General features: G+C 52.1%; 8 protein-coding genes across 8 annotated transcripts; 4 read left to right on the top strand and 4 right to left on the bottom strand.

The window, feature by feature from the left end:
* Window positions 1-191: 191 nt before the first annotated feature.
* Window positions 192-1,945, bottom strand: SMAC4_00958 (uncharacterized protein). The gene is made up of 6 exons (XM_003350021.2): window positions 1,924-1,945; window positions 1,613-1,728; window positions 1,468-1,483; window positions 1,184-1,268; window positions 737-889; window positions 192-644 (listed from the first exon to the last, which is right to left on the bottom strand). Exons 2-6 carry the CDS (start codon window positions 1,623-1,625, stop codon window positions 510-512), a joined length of 402 nt encoding a protein of 133 aa, XP_003350069.1. The 5' UTR covers window positions 1,626-1,728; window positions 1,924-1,945; the 3' UTR covers window positions 192-509.
* A 2,837-nt stretch (window positions 1,946-4,782) lies between these two features.
* SMAC4_00957 (uncharacterized protein) lies at window positions 4,783-7,701 on the top strand (the record flags this gene model as incomplete). Its single annotated transcript, XM_003350020.1, has 1 exon — window positions 4,783-7,701. The coding sequence occupies one exon, from the start codon at window positions 4,783-4,785 to the stop codon at window positions 7,699-7,701; it is 2,919 nt and encodes a 972-aa protein (XP_003350068.1).
* Window positions 7,702-9,694: 1,993 nt separating this feature from the next.
* Window positions 9,695-10,225, top strand: SMAC4_00956 (uncharacterized protein; the record flags this gene model as incomplete). Its single annotated transcript, XM_003350019.1, has 1 exon — window positions 9,695-10,225. One exon carries the CDS (start codon window positions 9,695-9,697, stop codon window positions 10,223-10,225), a length of 531 nt encoding a protein of 176 aa, XP_003350067.1.
* Window positions 10,226-11,792: 1,567 nt separating this feature from the next.
* SMAC4_00955 (uncharacterized protein) lies at window positions 11,793-13,643 on the bottom strand. The gene is made up of 3 exons (XM_003350018.2): window positions 13,507-13,643; window positions 12,812-13,266; window positions 11,793-12,606 (listed from the first exon to the last, which is right to left on the bottom strand). Exons 1-3 carry the CDS (start codon window positions 13,529-13,531, stop codon window positions 12,028-12,030), a joined length of 1,059 nt encoding a protein of 352 aa, XP_003350066.2. The 5' UTR covers window positions 13,532-13,643; the 3' UTR covers window positions 11,793-12,027.
* A 2,492-nt stretch (window positions 13,644-16,135) lies between these two features.
* SMAC4_00954 (uncharacterized protein) lies at window positions 16,136-17,640 on the bottom strand (the record flags this gene model as incomplete). The annotated part of the gene is made up of 4 exons (XM_003350017.2): window positions 17,037-17,640; window positions 16,751-16,954; window positions 16,328-16,685; window positions 16,136-16,262 (listed from the first exon to the last, which is right to left on the bottom strand). The coding sequence occupies exons 1-4, from the start codon at window positions 17,233-17,235 to the stop codon at window positions 16,136-16,138; spliced, it is 888 nt and encodes a 295-aa protein (XP_003350065.1). The 5' UTR covers window positions 17,236-17,640.
* A 28-nt stretch (window positions 17,641-17,668) lies between these two features.
* On the top strand, window positions 17,669-19,400 carry SMAC4_00953 (uncharacterized protein). Its single transcript, XM_003350016.2, has 3 exons — window positions 17,669-18,435; window positions 18,925-18,987; window positions 19,056-19,400. The coding sequence occupies exons 1-3, from the start codon at window positions 18,037-18,039 to the stop codon at window positions 19,260-19,262; spliced, it is 669 nt and encodes a 222-aa protein (XP_003350064.1). The 5' UTR covers window positions 17,669-18,036; the 3' UTR covers window positions 19,263-19,400.
* Window positions 19,401-19,537: 137 nt separating this feature from the next.
* Window positions 19,538-21,207, bottom strand: SMAC4_00952 (uncharacterized protein). The gene is made up of 4 exons (XM_003350015.2): window positions 20,974-21,207; window positions 20,791-20,896; window positions 20,571-20,714; window positions 19,538-20,505 (listed from the first exon to the last, which is right to left on the bottom strand). The coding sequence occupies exons 1-4, from the start codon at window positions 20,988-20,990 to the stop codon at window positions 19,852-19,854; spliced, it is 921 nt and encodes a 306-aa protein (XP_003350063.1). The 5' UTR covers window positions 20,991-21,207; the 3' UTR covers window positions 19,538-19,851.
* Window positions 21,208-22,415: 1,208 nt separating this feature from the next.
* Window positions 22,416-25,738, top strand: SMAC4_00951 (uncharacterized protein). Its single transcript, XM_003350014.2, has 3 exons — window positions 22,416-23,077; window positions 23,173-24,833; window positions 24,905-25,738. The coding sequence occupies exons 1-3, from the start codon at window positions 23,061-23,063 to the stop codon at window positions 25,249-25,251; spliced, it is 2,025 nt and encodes a 674-aa protein (XP_003350062.1). The 5' UTR covers window positions 22,416-23,060; the 3' UTR covers window positions 25,252-25,738.
* Window positions 25,739-26,255: the final 517 nt, after the last annotated feature.

The raw sequence follows: 26,255 nt of genomic DNA, 5'->3' as shown, positions 1-26,255 counted from the left end.
TAATAGGCTTTCTGTTCATGTATAATTATGGGGATATAGTCAGTACTGCTATATAGACGGTCGGAGGGCTTTAAATGGTCTACAAAATCATTACATATTGTTTTTAAACACCAACAAACACTGAAGTGGACGAGGAACCTCGCCATGAAGTTCTAACACAAACCCCTGCCACAAGATAGTCCGTCTAGTCTGAATGAGGAAGCATTGCGTCAAAGTTCTAACAAGCGGAAAGGCTTCGGCTTTGAAGACAAAAAGCAAAACACGCCAAAATGTGTTGTCAGATCAAAAAAAAAAAAAACCATTCCCAAGGGCCTATACCTATTTAAAGGATATCATCCATCCAGTTACACCAGCCCCGATACTCCTTCACAGGAAAGTCTCATCTTTTGGTACCTTTCCCTATCTCTTTATTCCCTCCCTCCCATGTTCACCTCCCCTTCTCGTCCGTTATTCTCAAAACATCCAATAATCTCTTTCCCCCACTCCCACTACCAACTCCGACAAGACTCTTAGTATCCGGACTTGATGAGGTAGTCGGCGAGCGCCTCAACGGTCTGTGTCGAGTTGCCGGCAGTGTTGTTCTCGCCGTAGTGGGCGACGAGGATGGCCTGTGTCGTCTTGACGATGATGACACCAGTCTTGCCCTGTTTTTGGTGGAAAAAAGAAAAGCATTAGCAAAACATGAGCATGCAGAGACTTGAGGAGGCGCGGGGGGAGGATGAAGTGAAAGACGCACCTGACGACCGTAGATGTGACGGCCCTCAATGTTGAAGGCAACGTAGCGCTGACCGCCAACGTGGATACCCTCGGCGAAAACCTTGTTGACGTTGGGGCCCGAGCCGTTCTCGGCGACGACGGCGGCGATGAACTTCATCTCCTCGGGGCTCAGCTATAGAGAAAAGACAAATATCACGTTAGCATATCTTCTGTCTTGGAACAGCATTGGCGCCCAATATACACCACGGAACGGGGCTTTTCCCATCCTAGCTGGCTAGCTGTCTCTCTGTTTCCACCTGTCTCCCTGCCCGCTTTTGCTTTCTGCTCCCTCGGCGCATGTGATGCTCCTCGCGGGTCGCATCCGTCCAACCGGTTGCGCGAAAGGCAAAGACAGAAGCAGAGAGATAGGCAGGCAAAGGGTGCGGATAGAGATATCGGGGAAGGGAGTTGGTAATGTAAGGCGTACCGTGAAGCCGGAAGTCGCAGCCCAGGTGCTGTCACCAGCGGCGCTGATGATGGCGCCCTTGTCGAGGTGGCCGGTGCCAACAAGGCTATATGTAGGAAATCATGTCTTAGCTCATCACGGTCCCGTTTCCATGTACAAGTTTGATAGTAGGTAGTTCTCCGCATTCTCAGGGCCGAACAACCAGCCATTATCAGGCGCAAGCAATCAAGCGCATGGCTGGCATTTCTATGATGGCGCGATTCGTCTGTTCCAGAGTATGGGTGGTTTGCAATGATATATCGTACCTCGTGTCAACATAGGCTGTTCAACGACATTAAAGAGGTTAGCTTGCCTATTCTCCCAGCGTCTGTGAAGGTGGTGGGGTTGGGTGTGAAACAGCTCCCAACGAGCACGGGGAGAGGGAGCAAGGAGGCGGAAACAGGCACTGACCTTGCCAGGACATTTTGTCGGGATGTGTGGTGGTGTTGATGTGGTGGTAGGGATTTCGTAAGTTGGTTCGAGGGAGGAGTGTTTCGACGGAACGACGACGACGAGGAAGAAGCTGGCTTTCGGGCAAGGTTAAAAAAAGGGAAACCTAAACAAACGCGGTTCGGTTGGCAAAGGGGGGAAGGGGGGGGGGGGTCGGTGGTCTTGGGGGGCTACCTCTAGGCGGCGGCGGAAGATAGCGGAGCGGCGACTGGATATGGATTGGATGCGAAAAGGGGAAGCGGTGACATGACAGTGGAGGGGGGACGACTCACTGCTGGTCCTGGGATTATAGTGGGCTAGAAAACTGGCGAGCCAGCGAAGGCCAGCTGGTAAACGGGGCCCGCTCCCCGGTGACGGTGCCTGGTGGTTGTGGATTCCTGTTGTTGATGGGAAGCTCTTTAAGAGGAACCCCCTCACCAGCCAGGCCCCTCCTCGTCACTTTAAGTGAGGTGCCCCGCAGAAGTTGGGCGATGACCTCTTGCGACGGAGTCGCGGAGGGGCTCGGCAGGTGAGGATGAGGTACCTCTCTAACACTTTATATATGTAGTGTGTGCTTTAACAGTTATCCGGCAACCTGTAAACCAAGCATCCGACGTCCAGCGGCATTTCCCAAGCTGGATCGGCGGGAGCAACCGAAGTGGTCAGCAGTGGACCCCTCTTCAACAGGTGGCAGCTTCTTCTTCATCAAACTTGGGATTCTTCACCGTTCTTTTGCAAAGCCATGGGATTCCACGACCCATCAATTCTATCCCGCCTCATTGACCGCCGAGACCGACAAACCAAGAGTCCGTTGTCACAGTCTCGAGACCACCGAGATGACACCAAACAACATGACGATACCTACCCACCATTCCTCCCTCATGTCGTACTACAACACCATCTCAAGGTGGTTGCTCCAGTGCCCAGTGCCCCTCCTTCATCTCACGCACCTCCCTCGACAAGGCAGCCGCAAAGCACGCCGTTGTCTGCATGGCGCACGCATCAGTGAAGAACGATGGGGTTGGACAGAACAAGAGAGTTTGCATCTGGTGCCAAAACGGTCAAGCATTGATCCATCCAGCTGTCGTCCCAACAACAAGCGGGGCTCTTTGGCTGCAGACGCATGCTCTAGCGTTCGGCTTGCCTCGTGGTTGTCAGTTAGGTACTAGTGCATGGCAAATCAAAGCTCCATTCAGCATCCAGATTGACAACGACAGTATAACAAAGAGACGACGGGACCAAGGTGCCAACAACAGGCACAAACTGCTAAATTTGGTGCCTGGTAAGGAGCATCCCCTTACGCAACTATTACCAACGCCAATGTCGAATCCAACCAGGTCGGCTTGTGGTGAACCGGCGGTGTTGCCATCTGACTCGGATTACCCAATTGCCGGACCTCGGAGGTTGCGGGCAAGACAAACAGTATGTATTAGGCGCCAAGTCTGTCAAACACTCAAAGTGAGAGCGAGTTCTGGGCATCCTTTCATAGAAATGTTCTCTGTTGTGGAACCATTCTCGAGCTGGCAGCAGGGCGAATATGGTTCCCAACCAGGCAGGGCTTGAACAGCTACAGGATCCTTGGGGTATACCCGAGTTACATAGAGGTATAATCCAAACAGAGGGTGCCCTGTTCAAGCCAGTGGCCCTCATATCGTACGAAGCTTGACTCAAGGGCGTCTGATGTCCAGGCGCCTAGTCAGGCCGTTGCCGACTGAAGTTGCGCATATCCGAGACGTAGCGTCGACTTTTTCGGATCCGTAACCGACCCCTTTTGACACTATGAAACCGACGTCTTGGCACGGCCGTGAACAATGAATTGTTGCCCTAGCAATCTGGCACGTTTGGTTCCCGGAGAAAGTATTAGGCGCACAATATCATCAACAGTCATTACTGAAGACAGGGCCGCCATGGAACAAGTGCGACCTTTTCAGCACAATGGACCCCTGGTAGGTTTGCGAGTTTGTTACTACCTACGGACGGGATCTCATCGTCAATCTCCACAATCTGCACGATATACCAGTCACATTTAATACGGTTCACGACCTCGACACCCACGGCGGCGTCAAGCCACCACACATATACCAAGATGCGGCCAAACCGACGACATGCCGTCCCTTTTTGTCCGCTGAATCCAGACGCAGAACAGGCTAATAATGGAACTACCCCGTACATATCCTTTGCAATATCGACTTCGATATGATCCAGCATGGTCAGGTCGAGGCAGCTACTGGGATGAGTTTGGGCGTGCCCCAATTCCTGTTTGGGAAGGCCTCTCGTCTTTTGGGGACCATAATCACGATTTCGGTCCATCTCCCTGTTCCTGAATCCAAACCGTCGTTGGAGTATATGTACAGCAGGAGCCATCAACATGAGACACGCCCAAGGAATCAGCCGAACGAGACCATGCTAGGATCTCCCCAGAAGTGGGCCTGTTGCACCCCTTGCAGCCCCCTCGTCATCCAGTTCTGTTGTTCCAGATTTTCCAGTGTCGAACAAGGGCGAACAAGGGAAGCTCGACATCTCTCCACACGCTCGTCAGTTTTCTCTTCTCTATCATCAACCCCGGATTTCTTCGAGGGTTCTTGATGATTTTTGAACAATGTTGAGCAAGATCCCTGGCGGTGATCGACTTCACCATGAAAGGCGTCAAGAGCCTCGACTATCTTGGCTGGACAATGACCGGCCTAAACACTGGAACGCTTGTGCTTGATCAAAGCCTGCCAACAAGCTTTCACACTATCCTTCCTTGAGATGGCTGTTGGGTTGGTGTTTGGATTGCCAACAAAATGAAGCCATTTGAGGCTGTAGTGTAAGTCATTGTCTCCCTTATAACTTCATCATCCTAACCCATATGGCTTTGTTAAGCGCGCCTCAGCCTTTGTCATGACCCCTTCCTTGATATGTTGGCCAAGATGGCTCCTCTCAATTCTTCTCCCTTTGGGTCGAGTGCCCCCTTCATTTGCTCAAATGCCGAAACGGTATTTCCTCATTCTCGATTCGCTCCGCTATTTCCCCTTCGGTGATTGCTACAATTCCAAGACGATATTTCGAAACAAACCATTTCAGGGTCCTTCCCGGCCTATTCAGGTACCATCGGTGGATATCCGTGGTTGAGCCAGGGCACCCAGAGATATTAGCGGCGGATACAAGGCATGGAGCCCACTGCCAAAGGCACGACAACCGACGCCATGATCAAAGAGGCTAAGCGTTCCAGACCAATCGACCTCCCCCGGGGTCCTGGGAGTATCGGCCGACATCGTGGGCTCCATCCAGGAGTCGGCAACGAGGGCATTGTGCACGGCCGTGACCCATTGGTCTCCCTCATCCCAGGACAAGGTCTTGTGTCAGGTTCTGCCCTACGCAACGCAATTGGACGTGGCCGTCCTACTCAAAACCGACATGTCTGCCACTTCTCCTTCCCTGGTAGATGGAAACCGAAACCCTATCTCGTCCATCGTCTGTCCCGTCCGCTGCCTCGCCAGGTTCTCACCCCCGAAGCTGTCGCCGCTGCCATAGCCATCATGCCTCATCGACCAAGTACTTCTGCTGGGCCTGGATCTTTCCGGTCCGCAAGTTCGAGGTCACTACACGATAAACGCCAGTCAAAGGACGACATGTTGCTCCCTGTGGATGGACGGATAGGTACTGGAAGGCCAACTCAAGGCATGCACCCATACATGATGGGTATGAGAGGTGGAAATCTGCCGACGCCAGAGGCGAGTCCCGATCAAGCAGCAGCATCCAGCATGAGTTCGTTTTTGGCTCCGGCCACTCAGCCTATGACGGGCCACGAGTCCTTCATTACCTCGATGGAGGTTCCGATTGGAATGGCTCTGGGAAGCCCTTCGCAATTCTCAGAAATTCAGAATCAACCCAGCTCATGGCAACCACAAAGCGGCACACCACCTTGGAGGACTCCTTCACCACCGCCGCCACCGCCAGCAGCAGCTCCGCAGATGGTACCTCAGGCAGCGCCTCCAGCACCACCCCCTCTTCAGAGACGAAAGACAACAAGGCAAAGGATATTCGGGGCCTTGTTTGGGAGGGGAAAGCAGTCAGATTCGGCAAAGGCCGCCGACCTTATCTCTGCAAACAGTTCTGCGGTTTCCCTGTCTACAACAGGTGGTGGCCGGGAACCTGCTGGCAATGCCGTCCCATCGAGGAGCAACACGATTAGTGGGAGGAAAGGACCCAGGCATGTCCCAATACTTGTCAGGTCAAATACGGATCTCCCAATAACTACTACTGCGCCTGTCGAGCCAAGGCAGTGGGAGCAGCCACCTCCACCACCACCGCTGATGCCACCAGCAAGTTCCTGGAATGATCTTTCCCGCAGTGTAACGCCCAGTTCGTTGGCCAACTCTAGTGCCCCCTCACTACTCGACGTGGAGATTCCAAGCATCAAAATGGAACGATACAGCGTTATGTTTAGTGGAGTCCTGAACCCGCAGCAACAAAAGCAACAAAGAAGAAAGAGCAACATGACACTCCTGGAGAGGCGTCAGGCTACGCTCGAAAAGCTGAAGTCGATCAATGATAGGGTCGTGGCTGAATGCGAAGAAGAGGTAAAACAGCTCCGTAGAGCAAGCTCACCCCAGCCGACACAGTCACCAGGCTTTTCGATTTTACCACCAACCCCGAGCCGTCAACAACTCGATGTTCCCCCAACTCCTCGATCACGCTCGAACTCCTCACCGGCCGTCATCCCGTCACCAACGGTGGAAATGTTTTCTGAATACATGCAACCATTGGAAGCGCCTCCTACTCGAAGGGAGAAAAAGCGAGTGACGATAATCTCGCTACGGACGATGGAAGAGCAAAACCGTGCCAATCAGATTCAGGGGATGTTGGAGGAGCAGGAGCAGCAACATACCCAAAATTTCCACGAGGCCCAACCACAGCAGGAAGACGAACCAGAGTATCTTCCTGGTGAGGAAGTCCTCTCTGTCAGCCCCAGAAGGCCGGAGGCCTGGGAAGAACAGCAACAACCTCAGCCTAAACCGGAACAAGCTTTCCCCCCGCGGAAAGACTCTCATTTCGCTCCCGAAAAGTCGTTTCTCGTCCTTGATACCCCTCTGAGCCCACCAGAACAACTCCTAAACGTCTCGAGCAGTCGGCAGGCGGAAGACCCAGAAATCGTTGGCCCGTTCCTCCTCAAGCCAACCGTCTACCAACCGCCCGAACCGCGATTAGTAGTTCCCAGCCCGCCATCACGCTCACCCCCGTCACCACCTCAGCCGTCTTTGCCTGAAATAACGTCACCTCCTATTCTCAGCCCTAAGAGCCCGACTTTGCCCTCCACCTGTTCTCCCGCCTTCCTCACCCACAAAGGCCACACCCTCTCCCCATCCGTTGACCTCGCCGCCGCCGCCGAGGAGGAAACCGAAGAAGCAGATCCCATCATCAAAGCCGCCGTCGAGATCTCCGTCGCTCGCACCATCAGCATCTCCCGCCGCGCCGGCGCCCAGCAGAAACGGGTTGAATCCTCTGCGTCGTCCAGAGCTGCTTCCCCACAGCAACAACGCTCCCCTTCTCAACCCCCCACCCACTCACGCTCAGAAAGGCCACCTCCAGTCCCGCTCGCCCGCAGCGCCTCCGTCAGCGCCGGCTCCCTGCAGCGCTCGCGCTCCGTGAAAGCCAGCCAAATCACCATCACGCGCGCCGGTACGCTCAAAGTACGAAGGCCGGGAGCGGAGGCTGGGGAACCCACATTGATGACGACGAACGACCTAGGCAGGGTGGCAGAGACGAAGCAGGCTACGCCGACGTTGGTGGTGCCACCGCCAGCGGAGTTTCTGATCAACAGTCCTTGCTCTGCGCTGTCTACTCCGGGGTTGACTACACCGGGTACCGCGGGAAGTGAGCTGCCCAAGGAGGTGTTGGCTAGGTATAGGAAGAGCGAGAGGGTGGTGATTGGTGATACGACGGAGTTGAGTGACTCTGGCTCGGATGGGTCTGATGGGTCGGAGAGCGGTAGGGAGGGGAAAGGAGAAGCGGAAGACCAGAACCGTGGTCGGGATCAGTTCAAGAGGCCACCGGGTTTTGCCGAAGCTCGGTATGTGAGAGCCTAGTACCATGGCGTGAGAGCAGTGGCGCCTCGTCGCGAATGGGTATGTCTATCTCTGTCTTCTCTTCTGTTTTCCTGTTTCATGATCTTTGATGTTGTTTCCAAACGATATCCGGTTTTCCTGCAGGCGTCAGTCGCATTACACCATAAAACTTTTCTTATGTACTATGTATGGTCTTCATTGATGCATGGGGCGGAATACTAGCGGTCGGCGGGAAGGGTGGAAGGAGCGCTGCATTTTGCGAGGAGATAAGATAGTGCCTACAGACGGCCAGGAACTGAAGTTGTCCGGTACAACTTTTTGCCTTCTTTTACGTGGCTATATGATATATCCCATAGACTGTATTGATAATGTTTTTCCTTCCATTACTTGGGTCTTGAATCTTGCCATCCGCATGTCTTGGTATCATTACTGAAGTAATCTACCGTTTCCATTTCCCTCTCTGACAGCATGATCAACAACGCCAAAGAACATACAACTCAGAATTGTCCTGTCAGAGACCACACGACCTTCTCACTGAAGCAACCGCATATATACAACCATGAGCACCTTACTTTCGAGCAAAGAAAGCACGACTTCAGCTTTGTTACACGCTCCCCTATAAAAGCCGGTGGCCTCCAGGCTGGTACTCGAATCGATACCTAACGAGCGGCGAAGCAGCTACGTAATGCCATTATCCATTGTGTTTTTTTCCCCTCTCTTATCAAAAAGAAGGGTGCCTGCTTGTTGTAAACAGCGTTACACTTATGCCTAAACAGTCTTACCGACCCCTCGCTCGGTCTCTGATTTCTTATATCTAACTTATCTCCAGTCCTTTACGTACAACGATTTTGTTGCTAAATTGTGCGTAATTACTGACCTACAACGAATGACACAGCGGAATGACCCAATTCAAATTTATGAGTTGTTTGTATTGCATCATCTTACTGCTTCATTCTGTTCCGTCTATACCTACATATGGAGAAGTACCTTAACTATGTGGGGGTAAATCATTGATAGGTAGACCTACTCGGGACATCATTCCTTCTCAGACTTCTAGTACGGACACTCCTACAACACGGCGCCTTCCCCCACAGTTTTTCAGTCAATCAACTCTTTCATGTTTCTTGAGTGCCTATGGTATCCTAATGGTTTCCTTTTGGGGAGGCTAAATTTCCTTGAAACCATCTACCTCTAGGTATTGGTATTGAGGTTTTGTTGAAGAATTGGCATTATTACTTCCGTTATGTCACTTTAATTTTGAGTATATCCTAGCTGCCTCTTGAAGAAATAGGTACCTTATGTTTCAAGCATTATGGATGTGATCAACGATAAAGGGGACATAATACGCGTTTTGTGTACTTTCCGTCTTTATGGTAACCGTAGCATGCTGTCCGTGATGACTTGGAAACTGCATCTTCCAAAGGTGATGCAACATGAACCAGCATATAATGTGTGAGCTTGGGACATTTTTAGTTTTTGCTGTACTTTCCTTACCAATCTCCCGTTACATGTACTTACTCATCGCAACTTGCATTGCAGAGCGAGGCAGCTAATTAATCTGACAAAGACTGGGGGCCACAATTTTCAAAGTCAACCAGACCTAGGAGATAGGTCTATGTTCAGCAGAACCAAGCACGGTTGTACAGACTATATTCATACTGCCTGTGAGGCTCAGGGCATCATTATTGCAATTGATTGGTGCTCTTACTCACCTCAACTCGCTCACGGTCAATGGTCTTCGTCAGCGCCCACAGGTACGCCGTCATGATGACTTCGGCTTTTCAGCTGCGTGGATGAAGATATGGCGGATTATCTTGAACGTGAAGTTTGATACATACCCAGGTTCTGTTCCTGTCAATGTGGAATTCATGTATAGAGGTATATATCCCTAACCTGTCCGCCCTGTTCATCCAGATTAAGGGCACAAAATCATCACAGATCCCAATCCAACCTACTCCCATTACCAACCTACCTAGAAACCAAGAGCAAAACCTTCCTTGCTACCTAGTGCACAATGAAGTTCACTATCCTTCTTTCCTTCTTCGCCTTGGCCGAGAGTCTCACCATCCCGGCAGAGCTGGCGGATGGTGCCTACATCATCAGCATAGACGCCGACGGCAAGCAGATCATGACCGAGCTGGGCAACATCAACACTACCAGCACTGACTCGCCCGCCAACAACGAAGTTGGCAAGCGCGCTATTGGCTGGCCCTCCGGAACATTTGCCTCCTGCCCCGGGGGCAACTGGTTCAGGCAGGACGAGTTTTACGATCACGCTTACAACTTATTCTACAATTCATGCAAGGGGAGCGGCACGATCTCCAACGGCAGAAGTTTGTTCGTTAATTGTGGTACATCAAAGGCGTACATGTGCTCTTACGGAAATAACCCGTGCGCCGTGGATGAATGGGCCGGCGCCGTGGACTGGATTGCGGGCTCCTGCAACCGCCGCGACGGTGGATATATGGAACCAGGTCAGTCGCCTAGAACATACAGGAACCTTGGGAGAGTGCATGGGAATAAGTGGGAGTACGGCCCGGGATAACGTCCTTTTTCACAGCTCATCTTCACATTCCGGGGTGGAAGAAGGTGAGTTCATACTATACCCCACGATACATGTCTGTTGTTTTTGAAAGATGAGGGTTAGTTAATGTTGAGTACAGATATACGGATATGCCACCCAAGACGTCACTATCTGCTAGATCTCCTCTGGAATCCTGATCTGAACTCAGACAGACAGAGAGAGAGAGAGGAGAAACAAGCAGAGAGTTAGGAGGGGCGGGGAGGTAGATTACCTTTCCAGGACAAGTCGTTCTTAAGCAGAGTGTATTTGATCGAGTCTAACTGGTATGGACTCCTTGGTTGCTGTTCGCCCTTTATTCATCTTCTTTCATATCATAACTAGGCGATAGCCACACGAATTCAACATATCTGTGGCAGTCAAAATCCTGGTTCCCAACCATGCTTGAACAAACATTCCACATGAGTAGTGTAAAAAGCCAATTGCAAAGGGACAATTAAATTCTCACTGAAGAAGGATGAAGGGCAGCAACTGACCTGTAAATCACGGTGAAAAGCCCCAGTTTATCGGAGTGTCTCGATGGGGGTGTGGGATTTCGTTAACGAGCGAAGTGAAAGTGGATCAACGATCTACGGAGCAAGAGCAACAAAAGAGGCAGGCGCACTAGCAGGTATTGCAGGATACCCAGTACAGACCAAAGTGCAGAAGACAGGCTGCATGCCGGCTGTGACACTTCTTGTGTGAGGTAAAAATACAAAAGAGAAAATAAGTTCGTAAGAGGCGATGGGGGTGAGGAGGGAGAAAGACTTCAGCCAAGGATTTGTGAAGCCCCTGCATATATACACACATCTCGTCCCCCGCCCTACTTCAAATCGTTATGTTCTGATTGTCACTGACCTCCTTCCCTCACCGCACAGTTCATGGTACCCCAGCTTCTCTATTACTGGGTTCTTTCTTCCCGTCGTGGAGGGACCTTCCTTCCTGCACGGCAGGGCCATTAGGTATGTGGAGGCGGTCATGCGCGCATTCTGCTCCGTCAGTCGCAACTGAACGCGTTCCTTCCTTTTGTGCAGACGATAAGAACATTTGCAGATTGGCAGAGACCGGATATGCCTGGGAAAGAATGCAGTAACTCGCCACGATCGTCTGTAAAAAGGATGAGAAGATGGGAGTGGGAATGAGGCGAAGAACGGAAAAGGTGAAAGCTAATATACCTCTACACCCCGGTAACCGCACCTTCCATCTCGTCCCAACTTTCCACCAGCTACCCAGCCAGTGACTCCTGCCATATAAGACCTTCATCCCAACCCTCCTTCCATTGACGAATACCTAGGTTTTAACATGTGCCAACCCAGCTCCGTTCGTTAACCTGAAATACTCCTTCTACTACTGAAAAAGAAGTGTTACTCGGCATGCTCTTCCCTCACTCATAGTTCGGAAGTAAGCATACTCACAGACGCCTACGTCAGTCCAGCCCCAGCTTATTTATACTTGAAGTCTTCCTGCTCTGTCGTGTATTTTAACGATAAGGCACGCAAAAACGCACATCATCTGCACAAAGGGGAACAGCCACGGAAAATCTAAAGGTGTGAAAGCAAATTTTGATTTGCAAAGATGAATCCGCGACGCCATGACGGAGCAAAGCAAAGCAAGAAAAAGCAAAGATCAAAGTACGAAATAAATAAACGGTATAACAACGCAACTGCCAATGGCAAGCCCACCAACAATATATAGATAGATGTATGGGCTGGCGACCATTGTTTCTCGTTTCAGATTCCCCCTCCTCCTTGAGATTACACCGGATAACCGTCCGTGGCAGCATGTTCCTACAAAGCTGCTTGCTGAAGCGGTAGACCATCCGGCATGCCTGTGTTGTTACTATCTGCCTGCAATTGCCTCTGAATCACCTCCGCCGTCCTCGCATCCTCATCTGTGCGGGACGCCGCCGCAGCAGCAGCCGCCGCCGCCGCCGCCGCCGCTGCTGCCGAGGCGGCCGTACCATAGGGATCCCGGGGAGTTCCGCCCATGTGATGGTCGCTTCGGCTTAGGCCGGCTACGGCTTGAGCGGCCTCCTCCAGGGAATCCGGCGGAGCGCTGGTAACGGGGGGAACCTGCTGCGCAGCTTGTACCTGATCAGGAGGAATGCCCTGAGGCACGGGGGGCGGTGGTGGGGGTTGTTGTTGCTGAAGTTGCTGCGTATGGGGGGTCGCTAGGTTGATGTTTGGAGGAGGTTGTGGGTAATCGCCTTGGACGTCGATAAGTCGATTTTGCAGGTGAAGAATGTAGTCCCTCAACGCGTAGTTTTCGTTCTGTAGGGCCTTGAAGCCCATCTCCATCTCGCTATACTCTCTGACTTGCTGCTCCAACTTCTTGATGTAACCTTCTTTCCGTTGACGGAATGCTCTCTGTAGTGGTAGCCTATGGTTAGCTGGATGCTTTGGAAAACGGTCGGACCTGAACGGCTGCTAGCACTGTTGCAGTATTGCAGTTTGACCTCCATCACATCATCGTGACTAGTCCATATATAGACCAACAAGACGGTCGCGGCATCGGTCATACAGCAAAGCTTACAAATCCTCCAGACAATGCAAGGGGTCGGGGAATACTGACCTGTGCGGCGCGGTTTTGGGCAGCGCGCTTCGACTGTGATAGTTCCCGTTTAGACTTCCTACCATCACCAGCGCTGTCGCCCGGGCTCGTCATTCCCATTTGGGGAACACCAACAGGCGTAGTAGGACCTGGCATAGCTCCCTGCTGCTCCTGTTGGGGAGGGACGCCAACAGGCATCATTCCGGGCACTGGTTGGTATCCGTTTGTGGGGCCTGTCTCGTGAGTTCGTAGTTCAGGGTGCAAATGTGCTTCGTGTGGGCCGGCTGCGGGATGGTTGTTGTATCCATGGGGCAGAGCTGGTGGTGCTGCTGCTATGGGCGAGGTCCGACTATCCCCTTGCCCGCCAGAAGGTGAAGGCGGGTGAGTTTGGTAAGCTGCGGCGATTTGGTAGGCGGCTTGGTCGGCGTGATTATTCGCCAGAAGAGGCTCAACCGGTGATTCGCGAGCCCTCGGCTCTGGATGGAAAGATAGTGTCAGTATTTTCAACCTGGTGATCTAGGGTTGACTCAGGATGGTTTCAAGGATATAAGAGACAGTGGAAAGAAGAGCAAGAGATGCAGGGGGTACGATGATCTTCCGCTGGAAGCTTCGGAGTAAGTCAAGGTAGCCAGAGAGTGCCTCGTTGGCTCCTGGTGCGGACAAGGAGAAGGACGTGTAGGTGCAGGAATAAGTCATGACATTGGCCGGTGACAGACGGCAGCGCGGTTGCGAATCGAGCATAAGGGGAAGAGAAGGAGCATGGCGGTCACGACGGCATGCAGGCAGAGATGATAGATGTATCCTCAACCTTCAGCCGAACATAACCCGACTGGCCAGTCTTGTTGATGAAGGAATGTTTTTGATTGAGACGCGGGATGAGTAGGCAAGGGCTCGTGTAGATGGTCGTGAGTGTGAACGGAAGGAATATGTAAGTGATAGGGTGGGTAGTCACAAGATCACGAACCTCGTCAAGGTGAGGTACGGGGATCAGGTGGGATACAAGACTATTCTGGCCTCGTGTTCTCAGGCTCCTACTGAGAGCAAAGCTCCTGGTATATCCGTGAAAGCGGTGTAAGAGAAATCGTAGGCAATGAAAGGAAGAGAGCCGAGGGTGAGGGAAGGATTCATGTCAAGGGGCGTATAACGCCTAGAACACTCCCAACCCTCAAACAGGGCCATGAGGTTGGACGAGGATGACAAAGACGGTGCTCAGAGCGACCCTTGTTTACAACGATGTGCTGACGACAAACCCCGATTTGGCCTCAACATAATTAAGCCAAAACCACGGTTGTCTGCCGTGCAGCTGAGGTGCTTCCAAATACCGTGAGTGGATGGCACCTCAAGAAACAGAGAGGCCAGCCTGATTCGAGTCCATGAACACGACATTGTACCCCACCCAGAAGTGAGAAGTGTTGTAAGCACTTGCAGGTAGGTGGTCGGGTGTCCAGGACTCGGCTCATGGCCTGTGTCGGCACGGAGAATGATATAGGACAACAGTCTGGGCAAAACGGCGGGGGCTGGAAAAAGAGAGAGATGAGGGGAAAAGAACTCACCCATTTCGAGATTTGTTGACATGCTTCTCTACTGTGACTGTAACGCTCACCAGAACTACAAGGCTGGTATGGTGGGATTTGGAGGTATTGCCAGCGGCCGCGTAAACGGTAGGGTGTCCTGACTCAGCTCGCAGGACAGGTGGTATGCACCGCGGCGTAGAGATACCCAATAGTTATAGCGGGCTAATAGCTCTCGAGTCCGCAAGTGGTACAGCAGGCCCGCTCCGCAGACCGGGGACTATAGACTGCGTGCGGTACAAGTGGGCAGATATCTTGTGTCTTTGTGTCCGGAGTACTTCCTCTTGGTGTAACCGAAAGACACTTTCTGAAAAGTCAAGGTTGGATGTCAGCAATCTATCAAACCAACCTTGGTGCGGGTTTTTCTTTACCTCTACGATTTGTGCAGATGGTGGTGATGGCCTTATGGGGATTGATGCGGGAAAACGCCCCCAAAATGACGGGATCAGGGCCGGTGGTGGGATCACAAGTGGCGCCGAGTCTGATATAGTTGGGCGAATTGTTGAAACAATTATCAAAGCCCGGTTCGGCAGTGATGAGAGGGCTCAGTGGGTTGAACACGTCCTAGGTCTGCCTCGTTGGTTGGAAAGAGGATGCCGAGTTGAGTGCTGTGAGGGCTTCCAGAGATCTCGACCAGCTTGTGTGCTGGATGATGGTGCGGTAACACTCAACGGCGTCTTCTGAATAGCGTCGCGAAGGAGGGTGGATGGGCAGCGAGGCTCAAAGCTGGAGGCGTGGAGCTGCTGTGTGGTGCGGTGTGGCTTTGGGGGAGCAACTTGGGATGTATAAGTTGACTCAGCAAAGCGGTCGACAAGAGAGATGTAGTAGTACGGAGTATGTAATCGGATCCAGAGGAAATGGGAAAAGCGGGCTGATATGGGTGGTCGACAAGGGGGTTGCAGGTTGCAGACCAGTCAGATGAAAGATGGCGGCACTGGGACTGGGTGATAAAGTGTGTTTCTCGATACAGCAAAATCTTATGGCTTTGCTCAAATCCTGAATGTAAGTGTACTGCAGAATCCCATTCACAGAAAACCAGGGCTGATCTTGACGTTCACCTGTTCAAGCTCGCAGTTCTTCGCTCTGGCAGACGCTTCCAGTCAGAAGGAAGGCAACTTGAACGGCGACTGGGACCTTGCAGCGAACAATGATCTCTCCCTTTGTCGCGGGTTGTCGGCCGAATGCTTTGTCAGCAATTCAATGGTGACAAATGCGGCAGCCCAAAGTGACGGCTTCGGATTTTGGACGAGTGCGGAATCCGAACCGGTAGTTATTGTCCCGCAATCCGATTCGTGCCAGCGCTGGTTTTCGTTGCTTCTCTTGTCGGATTTGGAGATTAGACTGTCAGAACTGTCAACCCATTCGGGGGCATGTTCTTCGGTATAACATTTGTTTGTAGACAGTTTGGACATTGAAATATTCAGGTACGTGAAAGTTCAAGATCACGTGAGGAGTATCGGCTCCGCCTTTATTTCTCCACTGCAAGCACCCAAACACTGCAGATAAGCACATGCGTTGATTGATGGTAGCGCACCTGCACTATGTCACCTCGTGGACTTCCATCTCAATTCAGCTGACAATTCAACTTCCAATTCACTCTCTCTCGACTTTTCAGCTTTCCATCAGCGCTACGCTCCCATACCTTTCTGAAGGAGATCACGAGCTCCGATACCTTCTTGGATTATGGGGCCAATTCCGGCTGGATTCTAACTAAAGTCTAGTGACCGCTTAATTCGGGCCATCATCGAAGGGACTTGAACAGCACGTCTCTCTTTCACACGCGGGTGATGTTATCCGTATCTATCAAAACTTCAATGTCCTCGAACGGGTTGGAGCAGATGGCGATCAAATCGGCGTCATAACCAACCTTGAGCTGGCCCGACTTTCGAGCCTGAGGACCCCTTTACGGCGTCCATTGTCAGCCAAATTACAACAAAACAGCACCTCGGTCATCTCTAAAACTTACAAGGTCTCAGGAGGAGTGACAGTTGACATCTCTATGGCCTGCAGGGGAGTCATTCCAGTTTCGACGGCGTAGCGAAGTTCCATGGCGTTATCCTCATGAGATACCGCATGGTACCTGTCGCCGCTAAAACTATCCGTTCCCAGGGCGACCTTGACCCCCATCTTGACAGCCAGCTTGATGCTGTCTATCGACAGCTGAATGGTCCGCTCCGGCTTAACTCTCTGACGGGGATCGAGGTCGTCATCACCAGCATACATGGCCTCGACGATGTGGCGCGTAGGGACGAGAATGGCATCCTTCTCCTTCATCTTGGCAGCAACCTCCTCGTCCAGGTACACGCCATGTTCGATGCTCTTCACTCCCGCATCCAGAGCCGCCATGATGCCGGGTTTTCTGGGTAAACACGAAAACCGACAACAGCACCCGAGTCGATAGCGGGTGCAATGTCCCCCGCATAGCCGCAGAGCTCGCGGACCGAGGTGAACCCTGCCATGAGCGTTTGGCGCAAGTTGTCGACAATCACGGCTCCGATGAGCGTGCTTGTCCCAGGCATGAAGTACTTCAAGCTATCGTAGATGCCTACTGCGACATGAGCACCTTCGAAGTGGACGTGAGCATCCCACATGCCTTTGTCTTGTGGTTAGCGGCCGCTAGGTTAAGGGGTACATGAAGTCCACTTACGGCATCAATACCGGCACGCGCGAGAAACGGATCGATGAGTATTTCGAGGGTATCTCGTCCTTTGGTCCTACCCGTTCGATAATCGAGCCTTTGACTACCTGTGCCCCCTTCAGAGGTTCAACACGGCCGGGAATTAGGACGCCGGCAAGGACACTATGGTAAGAAACCTCATCATCGATAGTGTGTCTGTTGACGGCGTCGCTGGGTAGAGCTACTTTGATCTGCATATTGAGCCGTGGATCACAAGGCCTTTGTAAGGGGTATTGGTTGTTGAGAAGTCACCGGAACTCGGCTTGATCTCCGTGGTTTTCTGTTGTTGTAGTGCCGTGAGAGAAATGTCTCTCTTATATCATGTCGACTCTCGTTGGAAATCAACAATGAAGGACCTGACAAGTAAGATGGTCGTAGACGCTGTCGTCGTCATGGCGGCTTCATTAACTCCCTGGAAAACTCATTACGCGTATCCAGGTGGTTGCTTACAACAATAGTCTGCAGCATTGGTATTGGTAGAGCTACACTGCCAGTAATGGTAACGATGCGACCACTTCCTGGTTGGTACGCGAGCGCCAACAACCCATAGTTTACTATGTATATCAAGCTCTGAAGGGCTGATCGAACTTGAAGAACGCGCATTGAAGTATTGTGTACAATCTTGACATCACGATTGACATGAAGAGGGACTCAAGTCTGAAGCTTTAAGAGATACTCTGCCATGAAAAGGTTGAGAACCAACGAAACGTGCACTATCATCGTCATTGGAGAGCCATTGCGTGGCACATAGTCACCAGCTGTATAGACAAGTGCACGGACCCCACGGTGAGCAACAGCTTCGTCTCTCTTCACCTTGACCTCACCTTGTTCGATGCAAAGGTACCTCATTCTCACCTTTTTCTTCACCTTCCAACCACCTCACACCTCACCTCCGTGGTACGTACACACAACACACGCATCCATACCTCATCATCCCAACCCTCCTCCACGAAAGTCCATAATTGATCAAAGCTCTTTCTTTTTGCCAAATAATCACGATGTCTTTCACCCTCACCCGAACGCCGAAACCGAACACTCTTCTCACCAAATTCAACAATCTCAACCGTCCTACTAGAAACTTCTCCGTTTTCATCCAAAGCTCAAACCGATCAACACCAAAAGCCACCTCCTCCGCCGCCAGCCACTATCATCGCCAGCCAACCCAACACCAAAAATACCAGCACTGGTCACTGAAACAACAACAATATCGCAACATGTCTTCCTCTCCTCCGTCCGAAATAAAGCCTCAATTCTCAGAGGGCTCCGACCCAGTCGTCCTCGGTCCGGCGCTCGACAAGCTTTTGTCCACGGGAGGTGCTGGTGGTAGATGGACGCTTACACAAGAGGGAGTCGCCATTGAGAGGACGTTCAAGTTCAAGACTTTTGCCAAGACTTGGGTATGTTTTTGTTTACTTTTATTCGAGTGACTCCCTTCTCGTGCTTAGTAGACTCCCTACACTGCCACGACCACCAAACTGCCGAAGAGGAAGTAAGAGACTTACATCCCGTATAATTTGTCTGGTCGGGTTGAGTCAGATTGGGACAAGATGGACAGCATAGATGCGAGGTGTGGTGGGGGGTACATCACATATACACACAACAGAGTTGATGACGAAGGGAAACCCGAACGTATAATGAGAGAGACACAGAGAGACAGAGGGTAACCAAGCGGACCTCACATATGGCTTGGTGTTATGCACCTTTCCCTTTTTCACTTGCTGGCCTTCTTTATCTTACCCATGTTCTTACACCGTTCCATCAATTACATCATCCTTCAAAGTTCCCTTCCGGACCTCCCGTATCTTCCCAAACTGTTACGAATTCAAAAGCTATCACAACTCCCCAGTACCGTTATTATCAACATACTAATCCATCATCAAACCCAGGACTTCATGACCGCCGTCTCCCTCCAATGCAAGCTCAAGAACCACCATCCCGAATGGTCCAATGTAAGATTATATCTCCTCTCTCACCCTTCTCAATTTCCTCGTCATTTCCTCTCCTTCTGACCTTCTAGGTCTTTAACACAACCTTCATTCGCTGGACGACCCACGTCCCCAAGGGTCTTTCATCCAAGGACATTGAGCTAGCCACCATCTGCGACTCGTTGGCCAAAGACTTTGGCGAGACTGAGCCGACGGAAAGCTGCGCCATGCCCAACCTGGCTGACCGGGCCGTGGCTTTTTCTGGGGATTGCTGCACGCCTAAGCACCTGAAGAAGTGAAGTAAACCGGAACTGGAGCCTCACCGGGAAAGAATGTGCAGCAAGCAAAGTGTATGTATGATATAGGTATGTATGTTACTTTCATGATCGTCTCATTACTATATTATTAAAAGGTGTTCGTTTGTATGGAGGAGGGAGAGGCTGGGCACGGCGGTGGTGCTTTGCCGAGGAGGACACCGAAAGAAGGAATCATCTATGTACAAGAATTAATAGAAGCGAGAAGGAAAAGACTCCCCTCCCCAACTGCACCAACGCGCGCGTGCGGCAAAATTGCAACGCAGCCCCCTTCCCCTTTCAAACGCCTTTTTGTTTGGAGGTGTGATTTGGTCAGTCCGCGTTGGACCACACCTTCCCTCCCTTCTTGTCTTTCAGCCAAAATGAACCAACCCATTTCTACCCTTTATTGACTCCTTATTTCCCTGGTTTGTCTCATGGACCCTTTCCCATCATTAGGTAGTTCTTCCCTTCTCTTTTCCCCGTTGTTTGGTGATGCGTTGTCCAAAATTAGTGAGGTCGAATGGAAGACCTTGGAAGACAATGCGAATGCCATTTTCGGTATCATGGCAGCAGATCCGTCAACTGAAAGTGTTTACTGGGCCTTCTTAGCCTTGATGGCCGCGAGCTTCTTCTCACGGCGAGCCTTGGCGGCGACATCACCGGCCTCGGTGTCGAGGCAGTAATCCCACCAGCGGAAGCTGGAGGCATAGTTACCAATGAAGCGCTCGTGGTGCATATCATGGTGGTCGGCACCAGCCCAGAAGGGCAGGATGTGGCGCAAGCTGAAGGGGAAATCGTAGCCGGAGTGGGCATCGATGGCCTGGAAGAGACGGAGGACGATCCAGACATACATGGTGGCGAGATGGAGGTCCTTGGTGAAAGAAACCCAGAGGATGGGGGATCCTACGGTACCGATACCGAGGAGCATGACCTCAATAGGGGAGGCGTACTCGGCGGCGAGACCAAAGGGCGCGCTGTAGGTGTGGTGAATCTTGTGGATGGCCTTGTAGAGAGGGCCGTAGTGAAGCGCGCGGTGGAACCAGTAGTGCCAGGCATCCTCCATGACGAAGAAGATGCAGATGTGCAAGGCCATCTTCCAGAGAGGGGGGAAGGGTACGCCATAGTCGAGGCCGAAGTAGGTGGCGATGGGATGGAAGAGCCAGATCTGGGGGAGCTCGACGGTGCAGTGGCTGAGGAGAACGAGACCGGCGCACTCGAACTGTTCCTTCCAGGTGGGGCGCTTTCCCTATGTGGTTGTTAGTGATTCTGTTTTCTCTCGATGTTCGAGGTTATGCTTCGTTGGGTACTGACTTTTTGCAGCTTGTACTTGTTGAACATGGGGAGGGCATCGATGATCATCCATGGGATCGACCTGCCGAAGTAGACGATCTCGTGCATGAAGAAGCTCATGAGGCCGGTCGCGAGAGTGTCATTTTGCATCCACAGATACCACGCCTATATCGTCCAACGTTAGCTATCCTTGTTCATGGTTCGTCCCGGTGTTTCGGGATGGGTTGCAGAGGCCGCGTACCGCCCAGAGCTTCTCGACGTAGCTCAGCTGAACATTGTACTTGGAAACCTCCTCCAAGACGGTGAAGTATGTGTCCGTCGAGCTCAGGCCAGCGACGGTCGCATTACTAGATGGGACGAAGACACGAGTCAGCGGTCGGTTCAGGCACGGTTGCCAGGCGCGCGATGGTGGAGAGTAACGTACAGGACTGCCGTAGCCATGGTGGGCGGATAGAGAATAGGCGGCTCCGATTAGGTGTCGTTGGGTTGGGAGATGCGACTCGGGAGGTGTTGGAACGCGATAAGGGACCTGCAGTCGGTGGAAGAAAACAGGTGCAGGAGGAAACCGCCTTCTTGGAGTGGATGAACCGGAGGAAAGAGGGGAAACCGGGAGAGAAAAGAAACAGTCGACAGCGTCCAAGGGCAATGCCAGTCGCGATCTAGGGAGTAGGGAAAGGCAACCGATAAGTTTAGGGGCTGCTGGATTTTTTATTGTCCCTTTGGTGTCCTTTGGCAGGAGCCCCTGAGAGACGTGTTGGGTCGACCAATGGCGGAAATGACCCCAGAATCGGCCCACTGCGAAGCTGGTGTTTCCGCCTTCCGGGACCCACTCTTTCCACTTTGGCCTGGTCGACCTGGGCCGTTTCAACCAACTCGAACGACCGGATGGCGACTCTTTCCAGTGCTCAATGAAACAGGGAGCCCGCCAAGCGATGGAATCCCAACAACAGTTCATTGCCGTGCATTGAGATGTGCCATTGTTCCCTCTTGGGGCTCCTATCTTTGACAAAGAGGCACTGACCACGTCACAAGCAGAGGGCGAAATTCCATCAGATAAGGAAAGCAAGTTGAAGTGATCTACGAAAATCAACGGATGTGCGGCATCCCGTCCATGACTTTTTCATAATCATCATCATCATTCCAATTCTAGATTGCTATTCGACATCCAAACCGGCACCTGCATAACATAGCTGACTGTGCCTCACCACTGCGGTTGGTATGTAGAGATGTGTAACACACAGACAGACACTCATGTACAAGTGGTGGCTGCATGCCGCATCTCCATATCTTGACCTCGAATCTCACATCGCGAACCTCGAATCCGCCCGGGGTTTTCAGTGATATGGAACGATTGCATCCACACCGTGATGCCACTTCTTCTTCGGCTGGTTCGTTGCCATCCACCATCCCAGGTCGCCAGGGGGTTGGCGTGGTCGGGTAGGGACTTTGAGCCACTGACGGCCGAATGGCACAGTTGACATCGGTAATTTCCATACGGTACGTACCTGACGGCCAGAGCGGTTGCATTAAATTGGACCATCGTTTTGTTTCGCCTCAGCGTGTTTCTGTATCCTTCCAGAACTGGTATGTTTGCAAACATCTCATATTCTGGAAGGGGTCAGAGAACATTATCAACCTTCAAGTATGCAGTGTTCCTGAGGCTGTTAAGGAGACATCCTATGGCAGATCCTAGTGTATGAGGCGACGGATCCTAGTGTATGAGGCGACGTTATGGGAATTTCGACATTTGTCAATTTGTCACCGCCTTTGAATGTTGGTCTTGGCATTTACAAACCATCCTCGAACATCATAGGCTGCCCGACGTCGTGAGCTTCGGTTCGACACTCATTTGGCTGTGCCTGTCTGCCTGATATCTACCACCTCTCGAGGCTCTCGGTAACTACAGCTTGCCGCCAACTGGTAACTCATCATGTCATTTTTAATGAGACTCAAGCTATCATCATCTTACCAACTAACGGAATTTTCCTTTGACCGGATCGCAGCCGAGCCAACATTGAAAGTCAGCTCCCCTGCCTTGCCAATTCAACCTGTCATCAATCATCAGTGGGTTTCAGAGGCCGCCCCGCTTGTCAAGTCAAGCCCAAAGAAACATCCCCACCACATCCCACATTTCCGGGTTCGACAGTGACAGCCCCAAGCCTTGAACAGGAACCGACCATCTCGGCAATCTCTACATCCGACCCCGGTCATATGGCCTGATCGCACTGATCATCAACACAGTTATTCCGGTGTTGTTACCGATATTCCATATCGCCACGTTTACGCGTCCCTTGAGAGAGAGACTGAAAGGCCATTCGGGGCGAAGCTTACGCAGTACCTTCTCTTCGTATTTCCGGCCAAGGGTCTTGGTACCTAGCCAGCATCGGCGAGACGAAATCCCGAACAGACAGCCGGAACTTGCCATCACTCACCCTTCATACTGCTGCTGTTATTGTCCCGAGAGCCCAGACCCGTTCGTTTGCAGGGTTGGGTGAATAAACAAGTCGAACCATGGCGATCGTGGCCGAGTTAGTACTCTTCCGGAGTCTTAATATAAGGACTTCCTTGTCAGTTTGTCCTTGATGAATGGGCTGTAGTGTTAACATGACTTCTCTCTTGACAGCAAGGTGCGTCGCTTAGACGTACACATTGACAGGATCGTGGGATTGGAACCCGGCTCGATCGCAGATGCCGAGCATGATCAACAAGAGACGGGATTGCTCACGGCCGTGAGCGAGCCGCCTTCACCCCGTGCCGATGAGCTCTTGCGCATAGCTAGGACCTTGTCTACTGCCTCTCGGTCCGGCACCTTTCTGGCCCCTTCTCGTATCAAGCAAATGCTGGAGGACTCTGGCCTGACTACGGAGACGGGACTTGCCGAGCAGCAAGGAGAAGTTGGCGTTGAGAGCCAATATGAGAATGATATCGAGTGGCTGCTGGTGGCCAAGGCTACGGTTCAGACTTACGGCATCCTGATGAACACCTTCTTTGACCAAATCATGCCTCTCAGCGATGACATATGGTACTGGGATGATGTGCTCAGCTCATACCCCAAGAGCTGTTTGTACGCGACGCAAATCGCGCCGGCTAGGGCGTGGTCTCGCGCCAAAGAGGTCTACGATGTGGCTGGTGAACGGATCAAGAGCATTCACTTGCAGCAGCAGGCAGAGGGGGTTGAAGCGGCGGAATCAAGCGAATCGCTCAGTAAGGGAGTGTCACAGAAGTGGTCACAGTTTTACTGTATCGTGCGGCAGAGCATGGCTGAAACTTCAGTCTCCAACCTTCGACGCAAGATTCTCTCTCCGGTCGATCTTTGCCGCGCTGAAGCTCGCCGGAAGCGAGCGGAGCTCCAAAAACTCAGGGAAACGATCGCGGCCGGGCTAGGAATCCTAGTGGATGAAGGGCTTGCCTTTGATCAAAGCGCCGAGGAGGACAAGGGCCTCGATTCGAGACTCATGGTGGCAGACAGCACGCTGGCTGATAGTATTGCTCTGATGCACGCCATTCTCACCAACTCGGCGGAAACCAACGAACCGCTCTCCGTGTTCGAGGACTGTGTCTTTACGGATGCCAGAGACGTTCGGGGCGCTTTCACCACCACCGATAGCTCTAAGCCAAACGCCTCGTCTGTCGCCGAGCGCCTGATCCAAATTCTGGACCATAGCTTGTTACAGCATAACACAGCCGTTGCCAAACACGCTTCCGAAAACGGAAGGCCGTCCCGCGTGGTCCGGTATTGGCTTCCCGCTCTGGCTTTGCTCGTGTCCTCTCCCACCATCCTGTACGTGCTCGTCAAGAGGCGTGACAGCATCATCGACTGGATCCAGAACCTAGGCGTTACCGTCCGCGACTTCTGGTTCAACTGGGTCATCGACCCCATCCGCAAGGTTATCGGCACCATCCGTCACGACGCCAACAGCGAGATTGCCATCATGAGCCGCGACAGTCTCAAGGCCGACCGGGAGAGTTTGGAACGGATGGTGGTCGAGTTTACGCTGGACAACCCTTCCGTGGCCGTTGGTTCGCCCAACGTCACTGACCTCCAGATTGCGGACATCCGCGCAAAGGTCAGAGAGGGAGATGTTACCCCCATCTTGAAGGCCTACGAAAAGGGACTCCGCCGTCCCTTTGTCGGCGCTGTCAGTGGCGACTTGGTCCGGTCGCTGCTGATCCAGGTGCAAAAGACCAAGGTCGATCTGGAGGTGGCTATCAGTGGTATCGACTCCCTTCTTAAGAGCCAGGAATTGCTCTTTGGTTTTGTCGGTCTCGCGCCCGGCGTTGTTGGTAAGTCCTTTAGTCAATACCTATCCTGCAAAATGTTGAAGCAGCTGCTAACTCGCCTTACCCAACCACAGTCTCCATCGGCATCGTTCAATACCTCCGCACCGTCTTCGGCAGCCGCAAGGGTCTCCGCCGAGGAGAAAAGGTCCGCCGCGTCGTCAGGGTGCTGAGGAAGATGGACAGGATCCTGGCTGCGGGCGCTACCAATCCCAAGGGTGAGCTCAACTACAAGGATCGCGGTCTGTTGCTTTGCGAGGCGCATGTGCTTCGCGAGCTCGCTACCGAAGTGCTCCCTGGGGACGTCAAGCGCGAGTTCCTGGAGGATCTGGAGGATTTGACGAGTGTGAAGAATGTCGTTCTTCAGGAGAAGGCGCTGCAGAGAATTCGGTGGGCGTATGCTGAGTGGTTGGGTAAGAAGTAGATGGCGGCAAGCGTTGTACTGTTAGTTGGGCTGTTATGTGATATGATCAGTGTACTTTAGTGAATGGCGATGACTAGACTTCATGATTGTATTGCATGTATTCATCACGCTTGGGATTCCTGAGTGAGGCATAGCGGTAGGGGCTTGGGGTTCTTAAGGAGGAGACCATGGTGTGGGTGGGCAAGGGGTTGGTGGAGGTAAACAGTTGCCCACTTACCCCTTAAACGCGGTGGAGACGGGAGGGCATTTGTTTTCAAAGCCCATTCACAAGATCTCAACTTTCTCCCGGGCTCTACCCGATCCTGTCGCAACGGCGGATGGCGGTAGGACCGCGGCATTGGCCACCAACCGTTATGAAAAAAAGGCCGAGATCATTTTAGGGCATGTGGGTGAACCAGCGGGTCTCGGTTTTTCTGTCATCTGGCGAACTTGGTCCATTTGTCCACGTACACGCAGAAACACCAGGGGAACATATTGTTGACTTTTTTCACGCTTCACGCAGGGGAAAACAAGGGTTCATCAGGGGCCTCTCGTGTGGCGGGAAAGTCCTCTTTGGTGGAAGAGGTCATTGGGCCAATATTGGGTTATAGATCCATCCACGGACACTGCGTCTCATGCGTACCTATAGACGTTCACCGCCCTGCCCGCCTTTATCATCACCAAAACATTATGAAACCGCCCAATCGCCCGTTCTGGTTTCGACTGACTGGCTTTCAAACCATCCATTTCGTTGAGAAAAGCTGATAATTCAGACTTCAAGATGGACCCTTCTTTTGATTTGGAAATTGCCTGAGTGTACCGAGCAAACGCACATGTTCAGGTTCCTGGATGGTTTGTCTCGGTCTTCGTTGAGGCTCACCTCCTTCAGGTTCTGTGACCCCAGATACTATTGACTAGCAGAGTTCCATTAGCCCCTGGTTCCTGAATCTTGCATTGAGGATGCAGTTGTCCCTTCCATCTCACTCCGGTTTCCTGAAAAGTTTCCGCCATGCACGACGGCGTTT

Source organism: Sordaria macrospora, chromosome 3, assembly GCF_033870435.1.
Source record: "Sordaria macrospora chromosome 3, complete sequence".
Classification (NCBI taxonomy): domain Eukaryota; kingdom Fungi; phylum Ascomycota; class Sordariomycetes; order Sordariales; family Sordariaceae; genus Sordaria; species Sordaria macrospora.
The sequence above is the reverse complement of the archived record's forward strand: the minus strand, read 5'-3'. Positions and strand labels throughout refer to the sequence as shown.